Source organism: Zalophus californianus, chromosome 3, assembly GCF_009762305.2.
Source record: "Zalophus californianus isolate mZalCal1 chromosome 3, mZalCal1.pri.v2, whole genome shotgun sequence".
Lineage (NCBI taxonomy): Eukaryota > Metazoa > Chordata > Mammalia > Carnivora > Otariidae > Zalophus > Zalophus californianus.
In genome coordinates this window covers 45493509-45514606 of record NC_045597.1, presented here as the reverse complement: position 1 = coordinate 45514606, position 21098 = coordinate 45493509, and the positions used below count along the sequence as shown (strand labels likewise).

The following is a 21098-nucleotide window of genomic DNA, read 5'->3' as shown; positions in this document are numbered from 1 at the left end:
TAAATTCAAAGCTAGAAAAAGTTAAAGATGAGCTGTACATAAAGATAGCTATAAGACAGATTTTTTAATCCTCTCATTTTAACTTTTTATTTTTAGTATAGTTCACACATAATGTTATGTTAGTTTCAGGTGTACAACTTAGTGATTTGACAAGTTAATATACATTATGCTATGTTTCCCTTATTCTTGGGGGCCTGGTTTTCTATTTAGTCAATTGGCAAATAAATTGCAAGGCCACCAACCACTTTCAGCTCTGCGATGCCAAAAAAATTTCTCTGGGGGCTTGTAGAATGTTCCCACGATAGCCTGTCTGAAAGATCTGTTGGCAATGACCACAGACGGTTTTAAAACTTCGGTCACACTTTGACTGTTCGTTTCAAAGTTGTAATCAATAATTTACCTGAGCTCCTAAAGCTCACATGCATTTTATGGTAACAGCAGACTCTAAAATAGCTCTATAAAAATACATAGGTAGGCTAAAAAATAAGTGTATACAAGAATATAGATAGATATGTCAAATATATGTACATATGTGTGTGTACTCTAAAAGAAAATGAGCTCACAATTATTTCCCACCTATAATTTGCTTTCTGCATAACAAGAACTTTGCCACGAGTTTAAATATACATTATAGCATCATCCATTTTGTCCCAGAGAAACCAAAATGACCCAAAGCCAGTGAATTTCAAAAAGCACACACAAGTGTGTGTGTGTGTGTGTGTGTGTGTGTGTGTGTGTGTGTGTGTTTAGAATTTAGAACAGTCTGGCAGAATATGCTGTGACTATTCTAAACATTATCTTTGAGGTTTTTTTTTTAATTCATCTTTATTACAAACTTCTATGACTTGCTTTTTCCATTCAACATAATTCTAAAACTCATTCACATTTTTATATAAAAATAGCACCTCATTTTCACTGCTTATATATAAGTCATTTTATTATTTACTCATCTATGGGTGGGATTTGAACTGCTTTGGATTTTTGGCTATGATGAACAATGCAGATACCAATATTTTTGCGCATGTCTCCCTGTACCTATGTGTAAGAGTTTTTTAATGGTAGATCCCATTAGTTGGTTCTTAAATCTGTTTAGAAACTGTTGACAGTTTCTTTATGTGAAAGAGAACAGAACATTTTATTTTATTTTTTTTTTAATTTTTATTTATTTATTGAGAGAGAGAATGGTAGAGAGAGAGCATGAGATGGAGGAAGGTCAGAGGGAGAAGCAGACTCCCTGCCGAGCAGGGAGCCCGATGCGGGACTCGATCCCGGGACCCCAGGATCGTGACCTGAGCCGAAGGCAGTCGCTTAACCAACTGAGCCACCCAGGCACCCGAGAACAGAACATTTTAGAATGTAACACAAGCAGTAAGGATAAGTATTCTTTGTTGATGCTTTTTGTTTTTGTTCTAAGGAGTGCTGGGTCCCCTTGTAAAATATTATTTGACAGTGTGGGTTATGACCAAAATAGTCTGAACGACGCTGCTCTCTCGGGTCGGAGTGGAGCTGGGTGATGAATAAAAGGAGAGGTTCCTCCTCAATCTTACTAGATGGTGTCAAAGCATTTCCTAAGTGGTTGTGCCAAAAGATACAGCTACCATCAGTACATAATCATAGCCTACATACTAACCAGATTGTTATCATCAGTCTTCTATTTGGCAAGCTTATAATGGTATCACATGGTGCTTTTAACTTGTATTTCTATGGTTACTAATTAGTTCAAGTTGGTTGCTTCTCACATGTTTATAAAACATTTGTATTTCTTACTCTGTGAAATGCCCATTGTATCTTTTACCCACTTTTCCATTAGGTTATCATTTTCTTAATTTGCAGTTCTTTAAATATCCTAAATAGTAAATAGTAATAGTAATTAAATAGTAATCTTTTGTCAGTTTATTTTATAAATAGATTTTGGATTTTAACCGTCATACTTCATTTGCTTACATAGTCTTCCAGTAAACAGAAGTTCTTTTTTTTCTCATTTTATTATGTTAATCACCATACATTACATCATTAGTTTTTGATGTAGTGTTCCATGATTCACTGTTTGTGCATAACACCCAGTGCTCCACACATGCCCTCTTTAATACCCATCACCAGGCTAACACATCCCCCCACCCCCTCCCCTCTAGAACCCTCAGTTTGTTTTTCAGAGTCCATCCTCTCTCATGGTTCGTCTCCCCCTCTGACTTACTCCCCTTCATTCTTCCCCTCCTGCTATCTTTTTTAACATATATTGCATTATTTGTTTCAGAAGTACAGATCTGTGATTCAACAGTATTGCACAATTCACAGTGCTCACCATAGCACATACCCTCCCCAGTGTCTATCACCCAGCCACCCCATCCCTCCAACCCACCACTCCAGCACCCTCAATTTGTTTCCTGCGATTAAGAATTCCTATCAGTGAGGTCATATGATACATGTCTTTCTCTGATTGACTTCTTTCACTCAGCATAACACCCTCCAGATCCATCCATGTCGTTGCAAATGGCAAGATCTCAGTCCTTTTGATGGCTGCATAATATTCCATTGTGTATATATACCACCTCTTCTTTATCCATTCATCTGTCGATGGACATCTTGGCTCTTTCCACAGTTTGGCTATTGTGGACATTGCTGCTATAAACATTGGGGTGCACGTACCCCTTCGGATCCCTACATTTGTATCTTTGGGGTAAATACCCAGTAGTGCAATTGCTACATCGTATGGTAGCTCTATTTTCAACTGTTTGAGGAACCTCCATACTGTTTTCCAGAGTGGTTGCACCAGCTTGCATTCCCACCAACAGTGTAGGAGGGTTCCCCTTTCTCCGCATCCCCGCCAACATCTGTCGTTTCCTGACTTAAACAGAAGTTCTTAAACATAGTCAAAAATATCTTTTTTATACTGCTAGCACCTTTTATAACTTATTTAAGAAATCCTTCCCGACTTCAAAGACAAAGAGATTCTTCTACACTTTCTTCTTAAAGTTTCAATGATGCTATTCATATTTTAGTACCTACGTTATCTGAAATCAATGTTTTTGAATGGTGTGAGGTGGAGACCCTATTTACTTTTTTCTATGAAGAGTTGACCATAACTTTTCACAACTAACCCAGCCTTTGCCCACTGATTGGCAAAAGCCATCTCTTTTGGCTTTGAAGTGGCCATATATGTGCTGTTGTTGGGGGCTATTTCAGTCCATCTGGTCAATATATCCCTGTTTACATCAATAACACTGTCCTAAGTATTAATAGCTTATGCCTGATTTTTCTTCTTTAGAATTGTCTTCACTCAGTCACCTATTTTTCAGAGCAAACTTACTGAAGTTTTTGAAAAGGCCTATTAGGATTTTGAACAGAATTGCTCTGATTCTGCAGATTTAGATAAGATTGGTATCTTTATAATAATGAGTCTATTTATAAAGATAATGTGGCTCTCCATTAACTTGGGCCTTTTTAAAGTCTTGGAAAAAAATACACTTTTTCCATCGACGTCTTAGACAGTTTATGTTAGATTTATTCTTTGTATTTTCTATTGTTCTTGTAAATGGTGCCTTTAAAAAAATTATGATTTCTAATGTTTTGGAACTAATACACCTTTTTATATATTCCATTGATAAAATTTATTTCCAATAATCTTCTTGTGGCTTCCTTTTCATATTATTCATAGACAACCATAATGGATGGTTACTTATCAAATTTTCTACTTTGTATTTCTTTCTTGTTTTATCATACTGCAGGAGTTAAATTCCCATTATTAGATTAAGAGGGTTCTCTTTGTCGCTAGTTTTCTACTTAGGCGTAGAGGGTTTGACTGGTTTATTGTTGTTTTTAAAATCTGAACACACGTTGAATTTCATCAAATGTTTTCCTCAATCTATTTAAAGTCTTAATGCAGTGAATTATATTAATGGATATTCTAATATTAAACCACACTTTTATTTCTGGGATAAACTCAACTTGGACAGGAAGCATTTATTTTTTTGAACATTTGGTCATTATGCCTATGTATTTATATTCTATCAGTTTAGAATAATCGTTTCATTAAATTTGGTAAAACTCATCTGTAAAACTTTTTGGGCCAACTATTTAATTTGTTCAAAGATTCTAAATAAGTCATTAAAAAATTAGTTACAGGCTTATTCAAGCTTTTTCTTTTAAAGTAGCTTTAATATGTAGTAATTTTTCTAGGAACTTACCTATTTCATCAACCTAATTCTGGCCTACAAATTTTATAGTATGCTTGTCTCTTTTTACCATCTTCTGCATCTGTAATTATAATCCTTGTTATATCAATATTTCCTTTTCCTTGATTAATCTTTTCAGAAATTTATCTAATTTTTTTTAAGATTTTATTTATTTATTTGACAGAGAGAGAGTACAAGCAGGGGGAACAGCAGAGGGAGAGGGAGAAGCAGACTCCCTGCTGAGCAGGGAGCCCGATGTGGGGCTCCATCCCAGGACCCTGAGATCCTGACCAGAGCTGAAGGCAGACGTTTAACTGACTGAGCCACCCAGGTGCCCCCTAATTGTCTTTTCAGAATAATGACAATTCGGCTTTTCAAAAATTCTCTTAAGTCCTTTTTCCTTCATTCCTTTATTTTCTTATTTTTTCTAAAATTATACAATTCCTTTTTAACCTCTGAGGTCAGATGCTTACTTTAATATTCAGTCATTCCAATTTTTTAACATAAACACGGTATAAATTTCTTTATACCACTATCACTGCATTCCATAAATTCTGGAGTATTTTCAATAAGGTCTAATTTTTCTCTATGATTTCTTCCTTAACATGAGTTATTTCATGTAATTTTAGAATTTTCAAAATAGAGGTTTTAAAATTTCATCCCTTTTTCAAAGTTTATTGCTAACTGCATATTACAGTAGTTAATGAAGAAAGATGCAGCTTAGAAACTTATCAAGATTTCATTCATGGTCTCTAGTACGTGATTACTTTGATAACAGTGCCACTTATGACTGAGAAGTGTACTCTAATTGTTGAGTTGGGTTCTTTCTATATTAATCAAATCAACTCTATTAAGTGAATTGTTTAAAGCTCCCATATCTTTAATGATATATCAATTAGAGAACTTTGTTGAAGTTTCCCAATATAATGCTAAATCTGTCAAGTTATTTCTAGAAATTATAAATTTTTACATGTCTGTTTTGGTGCTATGTTATTACGCTCATGCCAGTTTTTGAATTGTATCTTTCTGATGAATTATGCTTTCTATCATGAAGTAACATTCCCTTGTCATAAGTCTATTTTGTCTGTTATCAACAGTTTCCCATTTTCTTTTGATTAATATTGTATCCATTAACTGTTCTGTTATTTCAAACTTTTCCACATACTTGGGTTATAGGTAGGTATCAAACAGCATAAGGCTATGTTCTGTTTATCCAATCTTAGTCTTCTAAAACTTTTATTATGATTTATAAAATATTTGTTTCTACAACCTTATATTAATCCTTTTATTGGTCCTCCTTTATGTGCCTTATTTATTTTCTTTGTATGTCTTTTCTTGGTCCATTTCTCCCTCTGTGGTTTGAAATGTATACTGGATACATCTATCCTTTTACTGGTTATCCTTGTAATTTTATCACACAAATTAATTTCTTTTAAAGATTTTATCCATCTATTCAACAGAGAGAAAGAGAGAGAGAGACAGCAAGAGAGGGAACACAAGCAGGGGGAGCGGGAGAGGGAGAAGCAGGCCTCCCGCCAAGCAGAGAACCCAATGCGGGGCTCGATCCCAGGACCCCGGGATCATGACCTAAGCCAAAGGCAGCCAATTAACGACTGAGCCACCCAGGCACCCCTCACACAAATTAATTTAACAAGACCTGCAAGTTCACTGATAGCTTTATCTTCCTTCTTCTCCTTTGAACAATACAGAAAGGATAAAACACCTGAACTCCAAGCACCTTGTTCAATTCATTTCACAATTCTGTCCAGGAGTTAAGCTCTGTAACTCCTTTTCTATAAAACAAGTTAGACATTTTATTGTATACTTTCTTTATATTTGGTTTCATAGTAGGTATACCTTCTTGTCTCTCAATTCTTTCTTTCTGAAGAAAACAACGTTGCTTCTTCAAATACATCCTTTAGAGGAGGGGTCAGCAAGCTACATTCGTGGCTTGGCCAGCAGTTTTTGCAAATAGTTGTATTGGACATAGCCACACCCCCTCATTTACATACCATCTATGATGGCTTTTACACTGCTACTGCAGAACTGAGCAGTGTTAACATCTGGCCCATTAAACGGTTAGGTAATCCCTGCTTTGGGAGATCCTTTAACAGAGAAATGTTCAGAAAAACAACCCTTTGCCCTTGAAGATTTCCCCAACTTTCTCACAAGACAGCCATGTTTTAAAATATCTCTTGTAGGGCGCCTGAGTGGCTCAGTTGGTTAAGCGACTGCCTTCGGCTCAGGTCATGATCCTGGAGTCCCGGGATCACATCCCACATCGGGCTCCTTGCTCAGCAGGGAGTCTGCTTCTCCCTCTGACCCTCTTGCCTCTGGTGCTCTCTCTCAAATAAATAAAATCTTTAAAAAAAAAAAAATATCTGTTGTACTGTGGTAGAACTGATCTTTGAATCTCTATTATATTGTGAGAAAATTCTCACAAGTAGCTTCTTATAGAAGGCTGACCAACACATAGATCTTTATTTCTTAAACACTTTTGTATAATGTGGCAATTCTTATACACTATAGATATTTCTGGGTAACTTATACATGTGTGTTTTAGGATCCAAAGGTAAACAATTTAACACTGAACAGCCATATAAGGTCCTGGGCACTCACTCAAGTAAGTGAGTTGACTGGACAATCAAGAATGTCATAAAAAATACAGTTAAGTATGACATTTCATTACTTTCAGAAATGATTTTTTAAAAAATCTGTTTATTATTGCTTCTTAGAAAGGCGGTAACATCATTAGGAGGAAGAGATCTAAAGTCTTGTGTTTCAGTTTCCTCTTCTGTAAAATGGGCAAAATAACACCTACTTTATGGTAATATTTTAAGAATTAAGTGCCTGGCACACAGTAAAACCTAAATAAATGCAGCAATTATTAATAACAGTAATATTACTAATTTATATTATTTCCATTACTATATCATTGGTGAAATGCCCCACACAATTATTTATCCAGCAACAATTCATGCAAGAGCCACTTTCTAGCCTGCATTGATTATATATGCTTCTATCAAGCATATGGGGGAGTGTCAATTTTCATAGTCCCTATGAGAATATAAATGTTTTCCATTCAGAGATGGTGGAATATGACCATACACTGACTCGATAGGAAGTTCCTCCAAAGCATACATCTAATACAGCTGGATTACTTGGTAGGGAAGGTACAGAGGTGAATTAAATATGGGAGGCAAGATATACTCTTGTTCTCAAGTCTAGCTATTTACCACTAAAAATTTATATGTTTATATTTTCATACATAGATACACTGTTTTTAATACTTCTAAATCTAATATACTTTGAGATTTTATTCTGAAAGAGTTTAGTTTCCTAAAGTAGTTCTCCAAAGTACTGCTTGCTTTTGAAATTAGACATTTTTGATAGATTAACTTAAAAATGTGCCCAATGACACAATTCATTTTTTTCCTCAAAAGCAAAATTTAAAAAAATCAATGTGCATATTGCCTCCTTCCAAAAAAGCTTAATAGTTTATATTCCAAATATACCTTTTCTTGTCAAATGTATTAGTCTTATTTTATAAGAGAAAAACTGAAACACAAAAGAATAATTTTTCTTATAATTAATACCAGTCACAAAAGTCTTTACAAATATAAAACATTTGTGACCTATTTGTCCATTTTCCATCAAGATTTTCTTTTGTAACTAAATACAAAATTTCCCCCACATGCAAAAAAAAAAAAAAAAAAAAAGAAAGAAAAAGAAAACCAAAACAAAACCAAACAATGGAATATAACTACTGTGTGGAAAATGAGTTATTCCTAGAAATCCCTATTTGCAGTAGTTATAAGTAGATGCTTTAGAGAGGAATCTAGAATGATAGTAAAAATTAATTTCTCTGCTATTACCAAATTCAATGATGAAATGCTATCAATGAGAATAGGAGAGTATTTCATAGTATAAACTGGCACAAACAATTCATCATCTTAACATTCAATATAAGGTGTTATTAGTTGAACTTTTCATGACCATGAAACTTATGAAAATGGGAAACTATCCTTTGAGAATGTCCCCAAGAATGTGCAGGTGCTGATGATTAAACTATTTCAGCTTCAAGTTGCTCTTTTTGGTAAAATCAGTTTCAGATGAAACAGCAAATTACCTATAAGCCTATCAGGGACTTAACAATATTGAGCCTATATAACTCCTATAGAACGCCAATTAGTTTGTTGGCGAGTCTCTTACACATTTTGCAAAATTCTCAAATAAATGAGATAGTTCAACCTATTCTACAACTTCTTTAACAGAAAAAGTACGGAATAGTCACAATTATGATTTCCCAAAGTACAACCTGATTTTCCATTAAGTGTGTTTTCTCCCTTTGTGCTCTGAAGTGATATAGTGGTATAAAAATACTCTTTTTATCCCACAATTGTGAGGCTTAGATAAAGGCACAGCTAGGCCCAAGACGGTAGTCATGGAGTATAGTGCTTAAAGATAGGCTTGGTGATAGGATAGTGTTGTTTGTTTGTTTTTGAGCTACGACTAATCACCTCTTCAAGGAAAACATCCAACTAAAGGCCTACAACATTCCATGTAAACCTGGTAATGTTTAAAACATAACACTAAAAGTAGCCTTAAGTCAACAGTGTGTGCACTCTCTCTCGTTCAGAACGTAGAGGACCAGTATATCTGATGTATAAAGAGCATGCCATTTTATTCATTTTTGTTTGTGGTCTCCTAGTTTAATGTTGTCTTTTCAATTACATGGGTTAATATATTTATTATTATGTATTATTTTATTTATTTTCCCTCCACTAACAGTTGACCTTATCTTTTTATTAGAATAATCCAGTCTTTACCTTTTGCTAATATTATTTCAGTGAACAAAATATTTAAAAAGTAAAAGGGAAGTACAAATTACCAGTCATTTAATCATATAGAACCTGTCGTCAGATGGACTTGTAACCCCACTGAGTAAGGCACAGTAAGAATAAACCCTATCAGTAAAGAGAAAATTTAAGTCAATTAGTCTAGCTGTGTTCTGACTGTGAAAAGGCTAAAAAAGTAAAGACTAGAACATATCAGAATTATTTTCAAGGTTGTACACCCAAAATATTCAGCACCTGGTATAGCTCTAATTCCTTAAAAAATCAGATGCTACAGGATATAAAGAAAACGTCCTATAGTTAAAATGTTTGTTTTGTTCTAGGTTTGGAGCTTTATACCTCCCAGTATGATCTCAGAATAGCAATACTGCCACTAAAGACATTTTTTAAGCTGTAAACTCACCAGAACAAGCAAGGAGAGAAGATATTCCCTACAATAATTACATAAGTGGGCTCAACATCAAACCACGGGACTTTTACATGCTTTTCATTGCTCTGATAATATCATGAGTCAATCTACAAGATTTAAGGAGCACACAGGAAAGGCTTAGTGCTTCAGAGTTCCTGTTGGTCAGCTACTTAGTCCATACAATGGTCATCAGAAATGACATTTAATGTTGACAAGCATCAAATTTAAATAATTTTATTTAAAATATTTAATTAAAAATTATTTAAAATAGTAAACTTAAATAATCAGTTCTGTTCTGGTTGTCCTCTTTACCAAGAAAATTTTATACTAAAAATATCCCCTCATTGGATGATTTCATTTTTGTTTGGCAAATCACTACTTTAATCTCAGTATTCAGTAGAAGAATAAATTGTATTTGATCAACTCATGCAGCAAGAGTAAATGAGTTATAACTGATTTCATATTTGTTCACTACACAGTGTATTTCAACTGTATGAACCAAAAATTAACTTAAAGTCTTCAAGTAGCATGAATGATGGATCTTCAACAGGATGAAACATAACTTTAACAAAATTATAGAAGTAATCTAAACACAGAGCTATTGATGAAAAATGTTATTTATTTAGTTCAAAATATCTATGTGGAAGCATAAAATAAAAAAGGGACACAATACTTAAAATACCGATCCTGTTGTAATTAAATGGCAAAGGTGAAAATTACTTCTATTCTTTGTAGACAGTTAACTTGTTTTGAGGGTGCATGTTCATCATGTCATTTGATCTTCAATACAGAACACCCCTAAGGAACACACGGTATTTTTAGCAGAAAACAGGCTCAGTAAGGTTAAGTAACTTGCCCATAGTTCTAACAGCCTGGGTGCTCTGATGCCAGAGCACACACTCTCAGCCACGGCCGTCTTCCCCAAAATAAGGCAGATGGCAAAATACCACTCTGAAAAACAAGCAGCAAGGGTGAGGCTTCCCATAGGCCAAGTTCATAAATCACTTAAGATTTGAAGACATGAGAGTAAATTCTTCCTCTGTGACTGTCATTACACAATTCAGATGGGAGGTATGTATGCGGGGAAGGAAGTTCAGGGAGGAACTGACTGGACTTTAGGGACAAGAAAAACTGCAAAGTTCAGCACATACACCCAAACCCAGTGCCCGAAAAAGAAAGAAAAAGCCTAAGAGAGGCTACCCCACCTCTTGTGTATGCATAAGAAATCCCTTTTAAGGCAGGGATTGTTTTTCTCACCCTCAAAATCCTAACCTGAAAGTGGGGTGCCCAGATATGCAGGTCTGAGAAATGACAAAGAAGGATGTCCAGTGATCTTTTTCTGTACTTTACAATCCCTACAGAAAATGTTCATGTGCTCAGAAAAGGAACTACACGAACCAAAAAAGTCTGACTTCTTTAAGTGTAATCATGCCAATTCTGTATGGGAATATATGAAATAGTAAACTCAGACGGTCATCACGGGGGTTACATATGTCTAATCAAACAGAAAATTGACAGAAAGAGATCTGTAAATAAAGAGAACACACTGGTGGCTGTCAGAGGGGAGGGGGCTGGGAGGATGGGCAAAATAGGTGAAGGGAAGTGGGAGATACAGGCTTCCAGTTATGGAATGAAGAGGTCACGGGGACAAAAGATACAGCATGGGGTATATAGTCAATGACATTCTGTTAGTCATTGTTACGTGGTAGCTAACTTGTGAGCACAGCATAATGTAGAGAGGTGCTGGATGTCTTACACCTGAAACTAATGTAACATGGTGTATCAATTATACTTCAAATACACAGAAAAATGCCATATTCTTAATAAGTATAATTTGGTAGGAAAATTGTTTTCAAACATGCTACCTATAAGGAAACAAATAACAAAGGAGACCCAGGAGGGGAAGCCTTCAGAAGTATTTCTCTAAGATGAAGTTGTTAAATAAAATAAACAAGGTGTCAGAGGAAATTTGCTTAAGGAGTTAAGAGTGTTGTTGCACTGTGCTAATAATTCTGGTTAAAGAAAGAGAATAGCAAAACAACTTTCAATGACGAAAAAGGAAAGCATCACCAAGATAAGAAATGAAAATGTTAAAGAAGAGACCGCATACTTCAGGTGTGAGTGAAGGCACTTTGAGCAAAATTCTCTAATACAAGTGAGAAGTAGGGCCAGGACAAACATCATGCTTCAAGGCCACAGGGCCCAATGAGACACATGAAAATTAGGTTTAAACTCAAAGGACCAACATGAACATGCTATAGCTGTTAGGTAGGATAAAGGCAGGGGGTGGAGGGTCCTAGTAAAAGCCAACAAGAGTTCCATAATGGGCTCAATTCATCCTGTAGAAGCATCACCTCTGTGAGTAATGGGTACATTGGTAATTGCATGTAACAATGTGCCTAAAGCCAATCATGAGTGGAAAACGATGATTATTGTTCTACAACACTATACAACTGAAGGCATGAACCTCACTTGATGAAGCCTGATGCCTGGGAGGACACTGATGTACTGAGCCTACAGTGTGGGGTCAAATATTCCCACCTAGTATCTCCAATGTGAACTCCATGGTTCCCATGAGTCCTACAGGAAACAAAAATCTATTACAGAAAGGTGCTGACTCTTTACCCATCCTCACCCCAGCCTTGGTGTATGTTAATAATCCTCTCATTTTAAAAGAGAACATCTTATGTTTTGAAATAGAACCAGACCAGCACACATTCTTCTACCATGAACACATCAATGTAGACAGAAAGCTATTCTATCAAGGAATGAAGAAATAAAGTAGGTCTTGTGCTGATTCCTTCTAGTAAGTTATCAAAAATGCCCTTAAAAATCACATTTTAACAATTCTCCCAAACTCTGAGCACCAGTCTACTTGGAAATATTTTCAAAAGTACAGGCTTTGGAGTCAGGCAGGCTTCCATTCAAATACTAGCCCCTACCAATTCTGAAGCCTTCTGCAAAGGCACTGAGATTCTCTACCCCACAGTTACCACACAGGTGACATTCTGTCCCTCAGGAGAACACTGGGAAGACAAAGTTGGAGGACACGCGTAAAGCATCTAGTGTGGAGTCTAGCAAGAAGAAGGCACTCGATTGGTGGCAGCTGTTTCTGGATTCATCTTGTTGAAGATGGTAATAAAAATAAAGCTAAATAAGATGACAATGGAAACTTACTCCCTATCTCTTGGAAACTGATCAGTAGTTCTAAATAGAAACCATCTACCTAGAGTAGATCATTAAAACAACAACAAATTAATTGCCACTTGAGAATCTCCAAGGCGAAAAGAGGTGAGGTAAGCTGCACAATGAGCAGGTGCTCCTCAGAGTAAGTTATGTGATTATGGCACTTTTCTCCGTTGGTCTACACGGCTTGAGGCAGCAGTCTAGAACAGATATTCCTTTAGCTATTGGGTAGGGGCTCTCAGAAAGGAAAGGAGAAGAAAAAAAAAAAAAAGAACTTGGACAGCTACATCTAAACAAAGTAGTTAAAAAATCTTAGTAACTCTGGTACCCATTATAGGGGTTGGTAAAAGGTATAGTAAAGGGCTTTAAATAGAAATGAGCCAGACTTTAATTGCTTAAGAATAAATTCTGGGGCAATTCTAAAATATAAATATTTTTGGGTAAATTATTCACAAACCGATCACTATTAAAAATAAAAGGGGCCACATTTTTATTTTGGGGAGGTATTAAGTTTCAGATTAGCTCTGTTAGCCATTTAAATGTAATTGCTATATTTAATAGGAATTAATAGAGTTCAGCCATATATGGCATAGACTGGTACAAGACCCTCTGGGTTAGCCCCTCAGCTCCGTCAATTGCTGGCAAGTCACAATCTCTCTAAGCCTCAGTTTTCTCATCTGTAAAATCAGAACAACAACAGTATGGATACCACATCTGGTTACTGTTAGGGTTAAATGAATGAATGGGGTACCTGGCACTTGCTAGCACTATATGTATTAGCTATTAAATCCTGGCCCCCATTGTAGATGAGATTATCTATTACTCAACAAACTTATCTGTTTGTTGAGTAATAGATAAATGCCATGAATTACACTAGAGAAACAAAGGTAAGTAAGATAGTCACAGGTCTAAACAGATGAAGTGAAGTCTCAGCAGAGAGCAGAAGGATGAGTATAGTAATTTTGCTGGGCAAAATACGGACAGAATGCTCCAGGTATAGGGAACCATGAGCAGAATGATCTGAACTTGGGAGAAAACATTCCATGGAAAACTGCCATAGTTTTTTTTTGGGGGGGGGGAGGGGAGGTATGGAATGAGGACAGTGGTTCCAACTCCATGTATGTAATACAAAATGGACCTCCACTTTAATGGTAAAATTTGCTCATTCATGACCAGGAGTATTCCTAAATACCAGTGGATGAAGTAACAATATAAACATATCTTACCAGTATTTTCTCAAAAAGAGATTGTATTGATATGCTTTTCCAGAACAGACTTTCAACACATTAAAGTTCTACATCTGTTGCTAAAATTTTCAAACTGATTCAGTGAGGTTAACTAGATTTTCAAAGTTGAATAGTGTGGAATTAAATAGCAACATAAGAGAGCAGGAGAATTTGAGAAAACAAAACATTTGTCAAAAATTTTTGCCAATATTGACACTGTCATCTTTTTTAAACATACACTGTCTAAAATTCAAGCAGCATAACCATATTTACCAGAAAGGAAGAAAGAATAAAATTTGTGTGCCAAATTTCACTACCTTGATATAACCACTTCCCTTACAGTCATCTTTGTGTCTATTTTTACCCAAAAGAAAATTTCCTCTCCAAATTATTTAAATAATTTTTTATATTTAGCTCTAATAAGGTTAATTCAGTACAATGTGCATATGCGTGTGTGACAGCTTCTACTTCTAGGACCCATGTGAACTCTGAAATAGACAAAGTGTAACTGTCACTCTATTACCCCCCTCTTTTGAATGCTTCTCCATTCAAACACTTTCTCCCTCTGCCCACCACTTAGTAACACAATGACCAAGTTACCCCCAGAATGCCCAAAGCCCTCCAATCCTACCAGATCTTAGGAAAATTGGGAATTAGACTTGATTCAAATGTCAATCTAAATGCTTAAAAAAAAAGTACAGCCTTGGTTTCATTAGAAAACCCTTCCTATGCCAGTGTTCTTATTTGTAAAATAGAACACAAGTTATAAAACGTGAGAAGGAGCACTACATAGCATTTAATTGTACAGGCTCTTGGAAGAAGACTGTATGGGTTCAAATCCTAGTTCTACCATTTTATAGCTAAATGACATTAAGCCAGATACGTTCTTAAGCCAGATAACGTTCCATCTTTGTGCCACAGAGGGATGGTAACAGTGCTAGTTAGAAAACTATTATGAAGATTGACTGAAATAACATACATAAAGCATTTGGAAGAATATCTGGTTCACGGAACACTCACTATGATAGGTGTTATTAGTTCATATATCTATTTTATACTTTTATGCATAATTGTGTCGGGGGTCCCCAAGACCACCCACTGGTTTGATAATTTGATGGAAGGACTCAGAACCCAGAAAAGCTCTTGTACTCATGGTTACAGTTTATTACTGTGAAAGGGCACAGATTAAAATCACCATGAACTTCTCCCAGAGGAATTCCATTATTCTAGCAATGATGCGTGACAACACATATGAAGTACTGCCAACCAAGGGAACTCTCCCATGCCTTGGTGTCAAGAGTTTTTATTGGGAAGGTCAGTCACATAGGCATGGACCTTCCACATGGACAACCTTAGCTACTCAGCCCCTAGCCTCCTATAGAGAAGAAACTGAACAGTGCACTCCAGGGCTTCAGGTGAACAAGAACAGGTACTCACCATAAATCACATTTCAAGCAACACCTATCTATAGTTTGGTCCAAGGCCCCAGGCATACAAAAACATCCTTATGAGACAGGGTATTCCACGGGCTTACAGGTGATCTCCCAGGAGCCAGTGGAGGGCTAGTATTTTCTTTGAAATATGCAGGGTTGAAATACCTCAAGACTACTAAGTTAATCCTTCACTGCACACTAATTTATTAAAAAACTACCATGTGCAAGGAGCTGTGATAAATACTTAATATATATTAGCTGGTTTAATAAACACTCTTATGAGAAAGGAATTAATACTTCTATTTATATATATGGAAACTGAGGCTCAGGAAGGTTACATCAGTTCACAGTCACATAACTAGTGTGGAGTCTAAACCTAGCTCCCCCAGACTCAAAAACCTATGCTACTTCCACTAAGCCATGTTGCCTCGTAAGATACAAAAGTTAAATATACTGTATAATATATCACACATATAGGCATATATTTATCAATCAAATCCACTTCTTCCACTTCTGGTAGTGAACAACTAAAGAATCATTTTGAATCTGTGAAGGGAAAAAACTAAAGCTATGAGCAAATGTGTGTATTTATTGTAGAATAGTTTAAAGTACTGAGTTTTTATTAAAGGACTATCTCATAACCAAGTGATTATAACCAAGTCCAATAAATTCAGCAATAAATTTTTCCTGAGAGTAAAAAGAACCACTTCTTTAAAATTCAAGCTTTTTTCTTTACCCTTCAAAACTTTTTAATCCCCACAAACATTTGCTGAAATAGAGAAATGACTTACCCATCTATTAAGAATAACATAATTTTTTGTTGCAGAAATGTATCACCAGTTTCCCCAGGGAGGCAACAATGCTTTCTCACTTTAATATGTGTGTGGTTTTTTTTCTCATCTAATCAGCTAATACTTTTCAAAAGATCTTTTTAATGCCTAAATGAAAGGATTCCACATCAAAGACCTGACCTCCCTATTAAAGTATCTAAAGGAAACCCTAGGAATGTAAAATCCATTCAAAGGCAAATCACAGGTAGCTTATTGTACAATGCATTAAGAAAAGAAAAGGGGGGGAAGGCTTCATAAAAGCTTCATGGAATTTGGTAAAATTATACCACAAAAATACAAACTGAGCTTAAGTATAAAGAAACAAATTCATAGCCAAAAACATATTACAAAAGTGTTCCATAATTGGCCAGGAGGGAAGTCTTTATGAAAAACTTCAGAATTTGTCACATTTTCAATCAAAATTTCCGATTACAGCTTAATGTTGGGAAGGCCAAAAAGAGAACAAACCGCATATTTCTCAATAGTGTTAAAATCTAAAATTTTTAAAGCTAACTTTCAACATCAGGGAAGGTAGATTTTATTTTACTACAGACAACAGGAGTGTAATAAAGTAATGAGACTAAAGTAATAATCGACGTGATAGTACTGACACAGACACCTTTTCAAAAAACAAATTAAAATTTTTAACATACCATGAATGTGGTTCTGAAGTTATTCAAGTCATTTAAAAAGTCTTCCACAGACATCTTCTTCACATCAATGGCGTAGTATCCCAACATACTCTGGTATGACTTCTCCATATTTTCATGTAACTTAAAAAGTTTCTCATATTGTTCTTTTGCACTGATAACAAAGCTGTATGTTATAGTTAAGGGATCCAGAAACTTACAATGTTTTAGAAAAAATAAACAAACCCGTGAGTCCAAAATGCCAAAACTACCTCTAACAGCTCACTATTCTTGTAACTCAATCTATCCTGTACAGTGGTGAAATCTTAAATTCAATCTCTTAACTCTGTCACAGTTACCAGAAAAGAAATATTTATTTAAAATTTTTCTTTTACAATTGAGTTTAAGGAAATTCTACTTCCAATTTGTGTATCTATGTTATTCAGATCATGCATATGATTTAAATTATAGCTCAGTAGCTGAAACTGAGTAATTTCGATGATACTGAAATCAACTACATGGGCACTGAACATACAGGTTAAGTTGGACAACTGGGGTCAATATCAGGCTCCTACACCTGGAGGTAGATGGCTATGGGCAAGTGCCTTATTCTCTCTGTGCTACAATTTCCTCAACTGTAAACTGGGGAATGAGAATACCACCCATTTTACAGGGCTGTTGTGAGGGCTAAATGAGTTAATAATGCAAAGTTCTTAGAGAAATGAATAGCACTTAGTAGTAAATGTAATCACTTAGTATTTTTATTGACCACTTACTCATTTTAAGCTTTAAGTTTCTAAGATCAATCCAAAAATATTTTAAGAGTTACATCAGAAACTTCAAATATTATGTAACTTCATGTTTTAACTCTCCTTTGGAAAATTGGTACATATATTCTATGCATTGCATGTTTTCAATTATGATCTGGCACATACACCTGCACATACAGAAATGTTCTTTTCCCATTTATTATGACAACACAATTCAAAGCACACTGATTTTCAGAAGACTAACAGTGAGAATGTAGTGATGGCATTAGAAAACATTTTTTAAACAAACCATAGCATTTCCTTTGTAGTGTGACAAATCACTAACGTGGTTACATATACCATACGTCATTCTAAAAAGATGACTGCTAAGAGTATCATTCACAATCCTCTATGGCTCCTTTAAACTGGGACTTTTAAAGAAACGGAACACATAGAATTAAGGTTATCAAAGCCATCTTAACTGCCTCTAATGTAAGAAAATAAAGATATTAGCATAATTTTTTAAAAAGTCAGTAATAAGAATAACTAGATTCAGACCAAGAAAAGAAAACCAAACATGGAATGTTTATAACCTAAAGGAAAGATTTTCCACAATTTCAAAAGATACGATTCCTCTGATCAGAGTATCCTCCAGTGGAAGATAAAATAAGGAAACTGATCTGGGCCCTTTATTTTGAGAGAGAAAGAGGCAGCCCTGCTGCCAGATGGGCGGTGAAATCCAAGGGGCATGGAAAATTTCTACCAATTGGAACCCAAGCTCCCCAAAAGGAAAGGCATCCCAGTCAATCAAGCTCACTTGTACCCATGTCTAGGGTGAGACCACAGATCACCTACTACCCTTCTATGCTAGTTCCTTTTTCTGCCTTTCCCTGCCATACAATGCTCTTCTTACTTTTATATATAGTATTTTAGGAAAGAAAGAACAAACTAGAACATAGGAAGTCTGGATTCTAATGCAAGAGTTGGTATTTTTTAACAACCTTAAGAAAATCTATAGATCTTTCTGTGGCTATTATATTCATCTGAAGAGCAAAATGCTCCCTTATATTTTCTATATCTAGATCAGAATAGTAGCAGTGGTTGATGAGTGGTTGATGAATTTGTGTGTGGTATCATTTAATGCTTAAATAACAAAAGATTTTGTATAATTACTCAAATCACAAAATCACAAGAAATTGTAACAATACAGTCACACGGGACAGATTTCCAATCACTTTGTCTAAGGAAATATCCATATTCATGAAATAGTATAAAGTGAATTTATGTAAATTAAAAAACCACATTTGAAACACATTCAGGAACTAACATTAAATGGACCATATGGTGATTCATTTGTAATGTGAAATAATCATTCCTTCATTTATATAGTAAGGTCAGAAATCAACACTGGCTTATTTATTCAATCTATAACTCTCACCTAAAATTATGTCCCAGATACAGACTATATCCATATGGATTATTTATATATCCTCAACTCTTGTCTAAAAGAGAAACTATTTTCTGCCTTTGCTTGTCCAAACCTATCATTCAAAGTTTCCTTCAATTCTTCCTCTTCCACAAAGCCTTCTTCTCTCATCTCTATGGCTATAAGTTCGTTCCACTGAACACACAGCATTTGTAATCCATTGTATTCTGCTGGAACAGAGTTTTTCCTTCTAGTCCAATTCCCTACTCGTGCTTTGCTCCTGCCACATTTCTAGAGGATGGTCACCTCTGATGGTCAGCCCCTTCTGTAGATGCCCTGTTCCATCTGCTTGGCTGCATTAAGTCTACTTGCCTGCCGCTACATTGGCACCAATTATTCATTTTCCCCTAGTGTGCCATCATTCTTCAACTTTGGTGGCAAGGGTAACAGTCCTCCTCAAAAGTGCGATGAAAGCCATGGAACTTCCATTCAAAAAATTGCACATCTATGCATTCACACACATACAATTTGGATGTAACATTAAGGGCTAATAGAGTCCCTGAAAAGTAGTTGTGCTGGACAACACACTAAGTATACTACTTTAGGGGGTGTTTCTAATTGTACGGTCCTAAAGCTACTCCTTTTCTTCCCCCTCACTGCATGGTAAGGCTTTGCATTTTAATAATAGGCACTTCACAAATATTAGCAATTTTATCCTAATACCTGGGAATATGCCCATTCTCAAGAATCAGTTTGGTTGGGGCTCCTGAGTGGCTCAGTTAGTTAAGCAACTTTGCCTTCAGCTCAGATCATGATCCCAGGGTCCTGGCATCGAGCCCCACATCAGGCTCCCTGCTCAGCGGGTTGCTTGCTTCTCCCTCTCCCATTGCTGCTTCTCCCCCCACTACCACCCCCGGCTTGTGCACGCTCTTTCTCAAATAAAATACTAAAAAAAAAAAAAATCAATTTGGTCAACAGGTTAAAATAAAACTGTAAGTATTATCCAATAACACTTCTTAAGATTTTCAGGTAGTAATCACAAGTCAATAAAATATTAGAAATATACCTGAGTACTTTTTTTTTTTTTTGGAGACAGCAAGAGAGGAAAGTGCATGGGCGGGGGGGACGAGGGAGGGAGGGAGGTTTTTTTTTTTTTTTTTGAAGATTTACTTATTTATTTGAGGAGGGGGCGTGCAGGGGCAGAGGGAGAGGGACAGGGAAACTCGAGCAGACTCCCCACTGGGTGCGGTGTCTGACGTGTGGCTCCATCTCATGACCCTGAGATCAGACCTGAGCTGAAAGCAAGAATTAGGTGCTTAACTGACTACTCCACCCAGGTGCCCCAAGAAAGAGAATCTTAAGCAGGCTCCACACCAAGCACAGAGCCCAACACAGGACTCAGTCTCACAAGAGATCAGATCATGACCTGAGCCAAAATCAAGAGTCAGTTGCTTAACTGACTGAGCCACCCAGGCGCCCACCTGAACATTCTTAATAAAAACACTACAATTCTATATAAACTAAAAAGATGTGATAGGAAAGAAATCCAAGAGCCAAAACCATGGAAATGACATGGTCTTATTTTAATAGCTAGAAAGCTTTCTAAGTTCATTTTCTTATCATTGTTATCTATGAAACAATTTGTTCCCAAAGGAATGAGTGGAGCTTTGAATAACTGGAATTACCCGCAAGAATGGTAAAATTGTGATTGAACAGAAACAATTTTGGAAATAGTCAAATTAATTTTCAGTTTAAAATGATTGTCTGATAGGACAGAATAAATGGTCACATTAATGAAGCACTCTACATCATTAATGATGGGCTATTCTCTCATTAAGAGATGGTGAAACCACCCAGCACAAATACATTTCACATTCAGTCTCATGTCCTGCCCTGATTATTGTGCTTCCCCCAACAAGGATATCTAGTACTTCCATTAACACAGCTTATAAGGACCAGCTTCAATCCGTCCTCTATGTCTAATACATTTTATAGATCTTCTTAAGTACTCAGGATCCAGCTAGCCAGGCAGCCAGCCAGCCATTCGGTAAGTATTCACTAAGCTCCACTGCATTCCACTCTTCTGGGCAATAGAGAAAACACTAGTTAACGAGCTAGGCAGAATCCCTGCTTTTATGAAACATACATTCTGGAGAGTGGCACAGAGAAAAGAAGTAAATGC

General features: G+C 36.0%; 1 protein-coding gene across 4 annotated transcripts in view; it reads right to left on the bottom strand.

The window, feature by feature from the left end:
- Positions 1–21098, bottom strand: part of DIAPH3 (diaphanous related formin 3) — a 484666-nt gene that overhangs the window by 168376 nt on the left and 295192 nt on the right. For all 4 annotated transcript variants that reach the window (XM_027591357.2, XM_027591359.2, XM_027591358.2 and 1 more), the window contains one exon: positions 16766–16930. In XM_027591357.2, the coding sequence (XP_027447158.1) occupies positions 16766–16930 (165 nt within the window). The remainder of the gene's footprint in view (positions 1–16765; positions 16931–21098) is intronic.